Source organism: Uloborus diversus, unplaced genomic scaffold (genome assembly GCF_026930045.1).
Source record: "Uloborus diversus isolate 005 unplaced genomic scaffold, Udiv.v.3.1 scaffold_14, whole genome shotgun sequence".
Classification (NCBI taxonomy): Eukaryota; Metazoa; Arthropoda; class Arachnida; order Araneae; family Uloboridae; genus Uloborus; species Uloborus diversus.
The window spans coordinates 367,543-382,455 of NW_026558098.1; the positions used below are offsets into that span (position 1 = coordinate 367,543).

A 14,913-nucleotide genomic window follows, 5' to 3' on the forward strand; every position below is an offset into this window, starting at 1 on the left:
AGAATGTCTCACTTTAATACAGAAATTTTGAAACGCATGCAGCCAAATGTGTCACAGGCCCAATTTTCCTGTTCACTGACAAAATTCATTACGCAAAGTTCACTACCGTAAACGGACACATATGCTTCACGAATTAAAGACACAGAACAAAGAAACATTTGGAGAGACGGGGAAAAGAAGCTCTCTACGTTTGTTTTATCAGTGTTATTTTATTCAAATGTTTCAAAACCGCTGTTTACATTCAACTAACATAATACACCGAACTATTAAGTAATAAGTTTTAGTCAAGGGCGGCTGAATATGCTGTTAAAAGAATGTCTCACTTTAATACAGAAATTTTGAAACGTATGCAGACAAATGTATTACAGCTCCCATTTTCCTGTTCACTGACAAAATTCATTACGCAAAGTGTTTCACTACCGTAAACGGACACATATTCTTCACTAATTAAAAACATTGAACAGTGAAACATTTGGAGAGACGGGGAAAAGAAGCTCACTACGTTTGTTTTTTAGCAATCTTTTGTTCAAATGTTTCAAAACCGCTGTTTACATTCAACTAACATAATACACCGAACTATTAAGTAATAAGTTTTAGTCGAGGGCGGCTGAATATGCTGTTAAAAGAATGTCTCACTTTAATACAGAAATTTTGAAACGCATGCAGCCAAATGTGTCACAGGCCCAATTTTCCTGTTCACTGACAAAATTCATTACGCAAAGTGTTTCACTACCGTAAACGGACACATATTCTTCACTAATTAAAAACATTGAACAGTGAAACATTTGGAGAGACGGGGAAAAGAAGCTTTCTACGATTGTTTTTTCAGCAATCTTTTATTCAAATGTTTCAAAACCGCTGTTTACATTCAACTAACATAATACACCGAACTATTAAGTAATAAGTTTTAGTCGAGGGCGGCTAAATATGCTGTTAAAAGAATGTCTCACTTTAATACAGAAATTTTGAAACGCATGCAGCCAAATGTGTCACAGGCCCAATTTTCCTGTTCACTGACAAAATTCATTACGCAAAGTTCACTACCGTAAACGGACACATATGCTTCACGAATTAAAGACACAGAACAAAGAAACATTCGGAGAGACGGGGAAAAGAAGCTCTCTACGTTTGTTTCATCAGTGTTATTTTATTCAAATGTTTCAAAACCGCTGTTTTGATATTTAATAATCTCTACATAGTATAAAATGAAGTCTAAAAAGCGTCTGTTTGTTTGAATGCACAGAAATCGAGAACTACTCGGCCGATTTCGCTGAAATTCCCACAGTATCTTTCTTTTAGCACCGGAAAGGTTTACAGACGGGTTGGAAAACAAGTCGATGAGTAGTTCTTTTTTTATTCCTATTTAGGCCCAATTTTCGCATAAATTCCAAAATATGGGGGTGAAAAAATACTTGCACATATTAATATTACATATATATCGTTGAAAAGGGTAGAATTTTCACGCTCTCTGCTATTTGTTATAACGCATTTAATTACGGTGGGATTTATTTGCGTTTTTAGCTCGAATTTTTTTAGGCTTAGCTGAAATTTAGGCACTACTTTCTTCATTAAATTTATCAAAAAAAGTGAAGGAATTGTCCCATAGTTTTCTTTTTGACACCATCGGAAAAAGCGATATTTTTTACTCGACATTCATCTCGACCTATGTTTGAAAAACTAATCTTCGATCTCCAAAGAAAAATAGTCACAAGCCTTTTGAAATCAAGTTCAAAAAAGGTCATTTCCATTCAAAATGTTAACTATTTTCTTTCGCATTTTAATTCCTCAAACTTATTTCATTTTGTGTTTCCATAGTTACGCTCTTTAAATCCATCTTTCTCGATTTAATTTTTTGAAAGTATTTTAATATGTGTCGTAATTGTTTGAAAGGGAAATTTTGTATGATGTTTTTTACTTATTGATTTAAGCCAGATTGCTGAATATATGTCACTTGACACAATTTTTACTTTCAAGGTAGACCAGGCAAAGCCGGGAAACGCAGCTAGGCTTTCGTAAAACGTTTAACATCTGTAAGCATGTCTAAAGACTTACGTTTCTAAGATTGAATTTCTTGGCTCAATCAGACGAATCATTCAAGTAAGCTAATTGTTGCAAATATTTTCCAATTGAAAACGATGTTTGCGTACAAATATTTCGCATTTAATGAAGTAAATATTTATTAGTGAAGATGTTTAGATCATGGATGGAACATCTTCTGTACTTCTGTGCCTAAAAATGATCGATGGTTATTAAACTCATACAGTCAGAACCAGCTTTTGAAATTGCACTTATAATAAGCGTGGGTATCCTTAGGAGTGGACTGAAATATGAAAATGATTGCTTTTTCCCTTTCACAGGCTACTGACAGTCAGTACAGATATTGGCATTGAAGGAAATTATCAATCCACGAGCAATTAAAACGGTCAAAATATGATAAACTTTTAACAAGTATTTTAACTTTATCTTATGCGCTTCCCAATATGTATCAAAATGAAAAAAAAGCTAATAAAACAACAAAGGAATCGTGAAATAAAACTATTTCTCAAAAAAAAAAAAAAAAAACTGAGAATGAACAGAGCATGAAAAGCAGTTGCTCATGACGGAATTGTGAAGCGCTGATTCACTTCTGTAATTTCGCATGAAAATATTGTTAAAACACTTGCAAAGCTGAAAAATGTTAATCGAGATTCCTGTAAGCTAAATCCTATTATCCAAGTACAGTTCCAGACAAAATTTTGAATTTTAGCTGAAGTATTTACCATTGGGTTTCGTAAAATAAAGATGATGGAGCAAAACAAAATATCTGCATTCTATATCAAGAATTCGTTTCAGAAAAACATCTTGACAGCTATTTCAATCCCATCGACGATTGCGTAGTTAGTCGTTATATAAAAATAGCAGATTTTGTTTTGAACGATGTGCAACCGAAAACATAATTTTGAATTTAATAGAAACTGACCGTTTAATCGATACTCTATATCGCTCAATCCATTTTTCACGGATGTGACACTTTTACGCACCTAATTGCTCTTTATTCCTGGAATTTTAAAAGTTCGGCTTTTAATTAGTAGATGCTTGAATATAAAGACCACTACGTGTCACGTGCACGTGTTGCGAGTGTGACTGTAAAGCCACGCCTGCAACACGTACATGTCTTAAATACAGACGTTTTAGAAATGTTGATACTTTTCTATTATGACGCACAATGGTTTCTAAAATTCAAGACTATCACAATTAAAAGCCATTCTGGGAATAAAGAGCAAATATATATGCTCAAAAATGTCTCGTCTATGAAAAGGGAGTGGGCGATATATAACATTCTCTGAAAAAGTCAATGTTCCGTTAAATACTTTTACTCAAAATTATGCAATTAATAACACGCAAAAATTTACGTTCAAACAAAGAATAGTTATACAAATAGCATTAAAATTTCTGAAATTTACGTAGCTGGGAAAATGTACAGAATATAAAAGCTATTCAAATGTTTAAAATGAGACATTGTTAAAAAAATTATTTTTTCGCATTAAATTTGGGTTTGTGTTGAATTTTTTGGCAATATTTTGAAAAGAGTTTTGAAAAAGAAAAATTACTATTTACTGTCTACTTAGGGGTTTCTGGTAATTTATAATACATTTGTACCAAATTTTTTTTTTTGAAAAATCGAAAAAAAAAAAAAAAAAAAAAAAACGATATACTAACAATTATGCATTGCCGTTTTGTAGTAATAAAAATAACCCACCATTAAGAGACATAGCAAACAAAATACATGAAAGTATTAATACAATGCTTTCGGCTATAACCATATTTAATCATTTTAGAAGAAAAATTCAATCGATTCCATGAGTCCGAAAGCCAGTCATTTCCTGCCCTTCAGCAAAAGAGATGACCGACTTTCGGAATCATCCAGGGGCCCAATTAACGGATTGGGAAGCCCTACTCCAAACCTCTTTTTCGGGGCCCCATGATAGTCGAAAGTTATAGTTTTAGCAATTTGCTAAAATGATTTAAGTTATTTGGGCCCGGGCCCCTGCAAACGGGGGTCCTAGGCCACGGCCTAGTTGGCCTATTCAGTAATCGGGCCCTGGATTCTTCGATTCAATTAATGTCAAAAAATAGAAATTAGTTATCAACAAGAGACAAACTGATCTTTTAAAATAAACTCTAATAACACTATAGCACAGATAAATAAATACCTTTGTGCTGAACAGTAAAGAAGACAAACAACGTTAGAAAAAGCACAAATTTGACAATTACAGCAGACACAGTTTCGGCGTTACAAGGAACGCCTTTTTCAATGCAAAAAATAGTGAGCTTATGGATGAAAAGACATCCGACAAAAGCTGTAATTGGCAAATTTGTGCTTTTTCTAACGTTGTTTGTCTTCTTTACTATACACAGGTCTAGAATCTGCAAACATTGTAAACGAAGTATATTAAACATGCTGTACAGCGTGTTTTGCGATCTAGACAATTTTTGTTTTTATTAATGTTTAAAGTCTTTGATAAAGAAAACTGTATAAGTCATTTCTATTTGGGGTACAATACGTTTTAGTTTACACTTAGTTTTCTTTAGTGCAATTAGTGCAATGAGCTAACAATAGGAACTGGTTTTACAGATACTTCAAACTGCTTCATTGGCTAGCATTCCATACTCGAAATCACGTTCAGATGAGTTGCTCTTCAAAAAACAGTTTTTGGAACAAAAAATTCAAAAAAGTTGCAAAGCATACGACATTGAAGCAGCATTGAGGCTGACATTTTACAGAACGTAATGAGCACTATCTAATTTTAGCTATTCACACAACAAAAAGTAGTGACAACTGAGGGGCAACGTTTCCTTACTTTAGCTTGCTTGTGCAATAGTGTACAGCAATCTTGATTTGTCAGGCTGTTCAATAAAAGTATGCTAGAAGTTGAGAAATTATGAGTCACAAAGCTGCAAAAGGTTCCAGAAATGGTGGAATCCCCAAGTGAGAAACACAGAAGACTGATTTAGTTGATACAACAATTCAATGATGTTTCGAGTCTCTGATGCAGAGGAGAAATTCAATTGTAAAGGAGTAATATCTCAAGTCAGTTTTTGCAAGTTCGTCAGGAATCGTTTCCACGTTGTCTTGTGCTGCTTCATTTTGTTATCAGTTTGATAAAGCAGTTTGAATGACAAATGGATTCATAGCCAAGCAATGTATGCGTTAACTTTGATTCGAAGGATCAAAAATATATGGAAACTAAATCTATTCCTTGGAATTGTGGAACTCAGTTAATAGACACACAGAAATAAAGCATACGTTTCAAGCCATTTCATGCTGTAAGTAAACGGTGCAATAGAGCTCGTGAGCTGAGAGTATCAATATCTTCAAATGGCTCCAAAATTTATGGATCATTGGTTTAAAAAACATATTAGTCGTTTTCATAGATACTCATTCAGTTGAGGGGTAATACATAAGTTACGAAATGCCATCCCATTCAGGCTGTCAAATCAAAAGGCCTGTTATTTAGAGCCTTTAATTTCTAACAGCAATGACATTAACATAAGCTTTATGATGTTAAAGTTCAAACGTTAAATACGTATTATTTAAGATAACGTATTACAGTGAAATTCTGTATTTGAGCGTCTTCTTTTTTCTGTTTTTTTTTTATAAAGTCGTCTGAGGGTCCTTGGCCAAATGCAACTAGCCTCTTCTCCCCAGATTGTCGACTATTTGACGCACAAGTCAGAAATAGCTTCAATATATACAGTAAGTTACCGCCTTATAGCTAAGGCTATGGCAAAAATACATGAAATACACCGCCAGAACATGCTTAAACTGATACAAATGACAAACACATTCAAACATATTCTACATAATATTTATAATGCTCCATTCAGTACTACTCTGTATGTTATGTGCAGGCAATTCTGTTCTTATGCGTCTTTTTTTTTTTCATAAAGTCGTCTGAGGGTCCCTGGCCAGATGAAACTGGCCTCTTCTCCCCAGATTGTCGACTATTTGACGCACAAGTCAGAAATAGCTTCAATATATACAGTAAGTTACCGCTTTATAGCTAGGACTATGGCAAAAATACATGAAATACACCGCCAGAACATGCTTAAGCTGATACAAATGACTAAAACACATTCAAACATATTCAACATAATGTTTATAATACTCCATACAGTACTACTCTGTATGTTATGTGCAGGCAATTTACGTATTATGAGCTGCAAATTCTGAAGCTCGGCTTCGAACAGAGCCAAACATCATAAATGATTATATAAGCACACAACTAATTAAACTCTTTAACTTAATAATTTGACAATCAACGGGCTTTATTTTTGGGTGAAATATTGCAATCAAAAGTTCTACATCTCAACTCAGAGGGAAATTTTCTGAGCGTTTGAATTGTCTTACAGCCAGTTGTTTTACTCAGTCATCACCAATAGCTCTGAAATTTATATAATGCTAAGATTTCGTCTACTGAAGCAAGATGTAGAGCTTAAAGTTTCATAAGGCAAAAAATCTTCTTGCATCTCTGATCAATCTTTATGATAATTGATTGTGGACAAACTTCGAGATTGTATTGTAATTCAGAAGTCTTATGCAGTTACGGCTCAATGACATGGTATTTCAAAGCACAACTTCCTTTAAAATATACGTGATTTATTTCTCATCAGGCATCATGTTTAATTCTACTAGTCATGGAGGTCATTAGGAAGCTGTCTCCAAACGACATGCTGTCAAATAGTAAATTTCTTACATGATAACTTTAACAGCAAAATAGATTTTTCATTTCCTATACAATTCTCAAACAGAGCAATACTAACAAAAGTTAAAATATAAATTAAGGGTTTTTTTTTTTAAACGCTCACCTTCTGTCTTCACAATAGCTCTTAGATACGATAAGCCCTGTTCATAACATAGAAATTTATGGCAGAGTTCAGGTAAGACGAAATTTCACGCAGAACATATTTTTCATTTAGGCTATACATATAATAAATCACAAAATAATTTACTTAGGTCAATACTTGCGTGATTTTTCTTTTTTTTTAAAGTCGTCTGGGGGTCCCAGACCAGATGCAACAGGTCTCTTCGCCCCAGATGGTCGACTAGTTAACACGCAAGATTTTGACGGCGTTAATTAGACTAAAACTGATGCAATTCATTAATCTATATAGTATTTAGTGGAAGCACCAGAACAATCATTGCTATTATGTATAGTGTAATTTGTACACATTATAAGTAAGAAATGGAACATAATTTATAGCATACGAAACATTTATGCCGTGGTTTAAACGAATGCGCGCAATGACCTGGAAGATTCAGGAATTTAATGAGTGTTCTTTAGGGAAGCCCTGCGATATAAAAATGTAGTCTAAAAAATTTAAAAAGGTTCTCAAAAATAAATTGTTAAAAGAGGTTTTTTTTCTTCCCATTTGAATAATGCTTTTTATGCTTCCTTGTAAAAAGGATGTTCATCCCTATCAATTTGGAATATAAAGCAAACTCCCGCCAGAATACTGTGTCTATTTTTCTTTTCTTTATTAAACACAAACGCGAAGAACATAGTAGAAATATTCAGACAGCATAAAGCTTTCTTTGTATTTACATCAAAGAAAATATAGTGTTATGAAATTTAAAGTCTATTAAAACTTTCCAAATCAAAATTAGAAAAATAGTAATAAATAGCAGGAAAGCGCGGAAAAAAAGTATGAATGAAAAATTATATATTAAATAATATTATTCTGTTTCATAGTTTACCTACTTTATTTCATTATTTATTTTTTTGAAATTAAGGTTAATTTTAAGTGAATATAAAAACATACAAATGGTAAAATAGATTTTTTTTCTTTTCCAAACAACGAAAATAACTATTCAAGCATAAATCTTAATAAGCCATTAAATTTTAAACAAAATGTGTGTTGCTCTTTCAGACAGCTCCATATACTTAAAACGCATATGACTTAATGTAGGAGAATTAAAGGAAAAGGAACAACAAAGTCAACTACGCTTATTGAAAAAGAATTATAAATAACTCAATTTCAATAGCAATACCTGCAACAAAAAACATAGGAATATATACTACTGCCCTACAAATTTTGAATACTTAGGAATTTTGAAAAAGCTGTCGTCGAGAGAAAGAAACAAAACTTGAATTTTTAATTTTTAAGGAACAGAAGGTTTGCTTCCCTGAAATCTTAAGAAAAGAAGATTTAATTTTAGATTTATATAATCTTGATTAAGCATTAATTTTTAAACTATTATAATTCTTTTTTTTTATTTTTTGTATTTTAATTGTAATCAATGTGATTGACGTTATATTTATGACAAAGTTCAAGCATAAAATATGACCCTTAAAGATCATAACTAATATAAAAGATCTGAACTTGTGTCCAGTTTTTTTTTTTTAAGTCGTCTGGAGATCCCTGATCAGATGCAACTGGTCACTTCTCCCCAGATGGTCGACTCACTGGCACACAATTCAATGACATTTGTAATAAATGCAAAACTGATACAATTCATTAAACATGGATCATTTAGTTGAAGTCAAACATTCTATATAATGTATATAATGATTTTCATAGGCTATAATATGTATACGCAATTTACACATTGTAAATAACAAGCAAAACAAACATGTGTTTTGCCCCACGTAGTACATCATAAATCATACCACATTTACAAAACTAATTATATGAAGAGGCACTTGATAGCTATATAACTAGTGTAAAATGTGTTCTTTGGGGAAACTTTTTTGAGACAAAAAATGTAGCTTTACAAATTAGTTCTTGAGGTTAGAAAAAAAAACATCGTTAAAAAAGGATTTTTGTCTTTTCCCCATTGAACAATGTTTTGTATATATGTTTGACAAAATTGAGTCAATTCCTAACAATTTGGAATATAAAACGAGTTCCTGCCAGAATACTGTGTCTATTTTTCTTTTCTTTGTTGCACACAAACGCGAAGAACATAGTAGTAAAATTCAGACAGTATAAAGCTATCTATGTGTTTACATCAAAGAAAATGTATAGAGTTAGGAAATTTCAAGTCTAATAAAACTTTCCAAATCAAAAATAGAATTATTGTAATAAATAGCAGGAAAGCGCAGGAAAATAGTATGAATGAAAAATTATACACTTCGTTATATAGTTTACCTACTTTTTTAATTTTTTGATTTATTTTTTTCAAATTAAGGTTAATTTTAAGTGGATATAAAAACACACCAATAGTAAAATAGTTTTTTTTCCTTTCCAAACTACGAAAATAATTATTCAAGCATAAATCTTAATAAGCCATTAAATTTTAAACAAAATGTGTCTTTGCCTTTCAGACAGCTCCATATACTTAAAACGCATATGACTTAATGTAGGAGAATTAAAGGAAAAGGAACAACAAAGTCAACTACGCTTATTGAAAAAGAATTATAAATAACTCAATTTCAATAGCAATACCTGCAACAAAAAACATAGGAATATATACTACTGCCCTACCAATTTTGAATACTTAGGAATTTTGAAAAAGCTGTCGTCGAGAGAAAGAAACAAAATTTGAATTTTTAAGGAACAGAAGATTTGCTTCCCTGAAATCTTAAGAAAAGTAGATTTAATTTTAGATTTATTTAATCTAGATTAAGCATTAATTTTTAAACTATTATAATTCGTATTAGTTTATTTTTTGTATTTTAATTGTAATCAATGTCATTGACGTTATGTTTATGACATAAAGTTCAAGCATAAAATATGACCCTTAAAGATCATAACTAATATAACAGATCTGAACTTGTGTCCAGTTTTTTTTTAAGAAGTCGTCTGGAGATCCCCGATCAGATGCAACTGGTCACTTCTCCCCAGATGGTCGACTTACTGGCACACAATTCAATGACATTTGTAATAAGTGCAAAACTAATACAATTCATTAAACATGGATCATTTAAGTCAAACAATCGATATAATGCTCTGCACAGGCTATAATGTATGTATAAGTAACAAGCATAAGAAACATGTGCTTTGCCCCCCCCCCCCCACGTAGTACATCACAAATCATACCACATTTACAAAACTAATTATATGAAGAGGCGCTTGATAGCTATATAACTAGTGTAAAATGTGTTCTTTGGGGAAACTTTTTTAAGACAAAAAATGTAGCTTTACAAATTAGTTCTTGAGGTTAGAAAAAAAAATCATCCTTAAAAAAGGATTTTTATCTTTTCTCCATCGAACAATGTTTTACGTGTATGCTTGAAAAAAACGAGTCAATTCCTAACAATTTGGAATATAAAAAGAGTTCCTGCCAGAATACTGTGTTTTTTTTTATTTTCTTTGTTAAACACAAACGCGAAGAACATAGTAGAAATATTCAGACAGCATAAAGCTTTCTTTGTATTTACATCAAAGAAAATATAGTGTTATGAAATTTAAAGTCTATTAAAACTTTCCAAATCAAAATTAGAAATATAGTAATAAATAGCAGGAAAGCGCGGAAAAAAGTATGAATGAAAAATTATACACTTCTGTTTCATAGTTTACCTACTTTATTTTATTATTTATTTTTTTGAAATTAAGGTTAATTTTAAGTGAATATAAAACATACAAATGGTAAAATAGATTTTATTTTCTTTTCCAAACAACGAAAATAAGTATTCAAGCATAAATCTTAATGAGCCATTAAATTTTAAACAAAATGTGTCTTGCTCTTTCACACAGCTCCATATACTTAAAACGCATATGACTCAATGGAGGAAAATTAAAGGAAAAGGAACAACAACGTCAACTACGCTTATTGAAAAAGAATTATAAATAACTCAATTTCAATAGCAGTACCTGCAACAAAAAACATAGGAATATATACTACTGCCCTACAAATTTTGAATACTTAGGAATTTTGAAAAAGCTGTCGTCGAGAGAAAGAAACAAAATTTAAATTTATAATTTTTAAGGAACAGAAGATTTGCTTCCCTGAAATCTTAAAACTAGATTTAATTTTAGATTTATTTAATCTAGATTTAGCATTAATTTTTAAACTATTATAATTCGTATTTTGTTTATTTTTTGTATTTTAATTGTAATCAATGTCATTGACGTTATATTTATGACATAAAGTTCAAGCATAAAATATGACCCTTAAAGATCATAATATAAAAGATCTGAACTTGCGTCCAGTTTTTTTTTAAAGTCGTCTGGAGATCCCTGATCAGATGCAACTGGTCACTTCTCCCCCAGATGGTCGACTTACTGGCACACAATTCAATGACATTTGTAATAAATGCAAAACTAATACAATTCATTAAACATGGATCATTTAATTTAAGTAAAACAATCTATATAATGTATATAATGATTTTCATAGGCTATAATATGTATACGCAATTTACACATTGTAAATAACAAGCAAAACAAACATGTGTTTTGCCCCACGTAGTACATCAAAAATCATACCACATTTACAAAACTAATTATATGAAAAGGCGCTTGATAGCTATATAACTTGTGTAAAATGTGTTCTTTTGGGGAAACTTTTTTTAAGACAAAAAAATGTAGCTTTACAAATTAGTTCTTGAGGTTAGAAAAAAAAATCATGAAAAAAAGGATTTTTTTCTTTTCCCTTTGAACAATGTTTTTGTATGTATGCTTGACAAAAACGAGTCAATTCCTAACAATTTGAAATATAAAACGAGTTCCTGTCGGAGCACGGCGTTTTTTTTTTTTTTTTTTTTTTTTTTTACACAAACGCAAAGTACGAAGATAAAAGTTCATAAACTATGTCTTCTGTGTGGTTTCGTCAAACAAAATATATAATATCATAACATTTCGAGCTCAGTGGAGCTCCCCACATCAATAGTAGACTTTATACAACTGTAGGAAGGTAAAGGGCAGTATCTGCAAAATGCTTTTGTTTAGTTATTTTTTTTTTAATTTTCATTATTATTTTTTTTTTATTTTATTTTATTTTATTTTTGAATTTTTGTCATCTATTGAACTTTAGCTTTATTTTGCAAGCTTGCTTATTCTACTTCGCAGAAGGTAAAACACGAAAAAAACGTAAAAATTCCACATTTTTCTATTGTTAGTTTGGAATCCAAAGCGCATTGCTTCAAATATCACAAAACTCATTTCTGCAGATACTGCGCTTTAGGTTTCCGCTGCAGTATCAATGATGAATCTCACGAATGCACAAGAGAGATAGGCATCCATGATAATACATATACTTCAATTTCATTGGTTTCTCAAATTGATTTCATTTATCTTATTACTTGACTTATTTTTATATTGTATTTCTCCCTCTCCCCTCCCTTTTTTCCCTTTTCATTCGCTCTCCCCCCCCCCCCCTTCAGCTTTCAAGACATGGACGAATCAAAACGGCAATGCATAAATTTTAAGTTAAGTAACTTTTTGCAAATACCATTAAGTTAATTTTTGTATTTTTTTTTCCAAAATATAAATAAATAAAATAAAATAGAAATAAATAATAAAGGAAAAAATGAAGTAAAAAAAGAACAATTTCTAACAGATATTACAATGTTTCTACTATGAAAAGGAGTACATTTTCACAGTCACCATTTTATGCAAAACTTTTAAACCATCGAAATAAACTTCCATAAATAATTAATAGAAGTATCAAAGTAAACATTTGACCTTTCCAGCACATTTTCCACTAAAAAAAAATCTCTCAAGAAGTAAAAATCTCAAAATTGCAAAAACCCTTGAATCTGAAAATCACCAAGCACATCTTCAAATACGCAGGTTTGTAAGTGCACGCGTCATGCAACACGGACATCACGAAAAAAATTAAAAAATACAGAAATTAGTCAAAACTGATTCGGGAGGGACTTAAATGGTTATTTAAGTTAAAGTAAGGATTTAATCGTGCATGCTCAGAAAAAAATGTAATGAAAATCGAAGCAAGGGTTTCATAGAAATCATTACCTTAAAAAAAACGTAATCATGAATGGGATTAAAATAACAAGCAATAAATTTTCAATGTAACGAACAATAAATAAATTAAATAAGTATTATAAATGTTTTCCCCTAAAATGAAAGTGTTTAGAAATCAGAGAAAATTTGTAAATTTCCTGAACATTGTTTCCATGCATAATTTGCCTAATATCCGACTTTTATTTCACTAAAATACTTACGATTCCATTCACATTTTAAAATCTGAAAGTGGATTCAATGTGTTCCGATTGATTTTTACTCAGGTTTAGCTACCTAATCTCTGCCAAATAAACAGTTGCAAAAGGGAAAAAGTAATCATGCATCATACTCGCTGATAAACTAGGACTTGAAAGAGTTAATTTTTGTCATTAAGTAGATTTTTTTGTGTATGCTCAAATGACAAAGCTTACCAAACGCACTTGCCCCTCGTAAGGGCCCAATTACACAGCAGGCCGACAAGGGCTGGGCCTAAGGCCCCCATCTTCCAAAGATACCTTGAATTACATAAAGGATGATGCATAGCATTACAACTAGATGAAAAAGCATGTAATTTTTAAACAAATATAAAAAATTATGACTTGATTAAAAATTTCCTTATAGAATAATATTTTTGGATTCTGCCAGTAACGAATTTGCCTATCACAATTATAAGGCGCGCGAAGCGGATTCATAAATACAAATGATAAATTATTTATTTCTGAGATAGACAAAGATGCCCCCAAAAAGGCAATCAAATGGGCTCCAAATCTGTAAATCAACCACTGCATTCCGCTATAGAGCTTCAAGGGACCTCCAGATAATTGCGGGCCTAGGGCCTTACTTTCAGTTAGTCGGGCCCTGCCCCTCGTCACAACGATGGGAAAATCAAACGATGGTGAAGCTGGTGACCTTCAAATTCAAACAAAATTGATTGGAATTGTCGAATAGATTGATCATTCGGAGAAAATTATCGAACTGAGAATGGAAGCGGAAAATGTACGCATCGTATTCACTAGATGACCTAGAAATCAAACTAAAGAACGAGAGATTGTATTCCGTAAGAAGCAGACATAATTTGACAATTTATTATTACAGCCAAAGTTCATTGAAATTGCTTAAAACTTAAAGAAACGTCGATGAGCCAAGTGAAATTTGTCAATACCCATGCTTACAGTCGGGTTGAATCTTACGCAATTTTTTTACATTACGTGTTTTTGTAGTCGCTGTTACCAAAGGGTAGCGTTTTGCGAATAAACAGTTTGATTTGGCGCCCTAGATTTCCAACCCTAGGAGCCAAATTTTAGACCTAAAATTTCATTTGAAATTGAAACACTTCTCTGACTCATTGCGCTTAAGACCTATAATGAATCCTAAGGACAAATTTGTAGAAGTAATTTTAAAATGCAACCATTTTTTTAAACTTTGCAGATCCTTTAAAGCAAGCTATTAACAGTGGATTTCTATTGACTTTTTTTTTTCGGATAATATGTGTGTGTGAGTGTATAATTCATTGAAAACGACATTTATGTTGTTTGTTTTTAACGCCTAGAAACTTATGCTAGGCGGCATTATGACGCCTAGGTTTAAATTTTTACTTCCAACCCTGTCTGTAGTTCGTTTTAATGTAAAAACCATTCTGCAACCTATCGCGTATCTATACCGAAAATGTGGGGGGGAAAAAACAGAAGAAAAATCAAACTCCAGACGTCGAATATAACGCGAAATAGGTCTGATTAAACTAATTAGCTCTAGCTTACCGGAATAAACACAGTTAGAGTTAGTAGTTAGTGCTTCCTTTCTGGATATACCAATAGGGAAGTTGCAACCTATTAAATGTTCATATTTTGGCTATTGGATATTGTTCATTGACCCTCAAAACTAAAAAATTCACCATCGCCGAATTTTAAAACACCGTGGTTGATTTTTAATAAATTTTAAAAATCCACGTGCAAAAGTGCGCTCTTCTGAAACGTCACGAGCCTACGTCATAGGGCACGAATGGGCAGCCTTCCGCCGAAGATCCCT

The 14,913-nt window shown here is 31.9% G+C and overlaps 1 protein-coding gene across 1 annotated transcript in view; it reads right to left on the reverse strand.

The window, feature by feature from the left end:
• Positions 1-593: 593 nt before the first annotated feature.
• LOC129232792 (kelch-like protein 5) overlaps positions 594-14,913 on the reverse strand; it is a 47,922-nt gene continuing 33,602 nt past the window's right edge. Inside the window, exon 8 of the mRNA XM_054866892.1 lies at positions 594-607. Within this exon, the coding sequence (XP_054722867.1) occupies positions 594-607 (14 nt within the window). The remainder of the gene's footprint in view (positions 608-14,913) is intronic.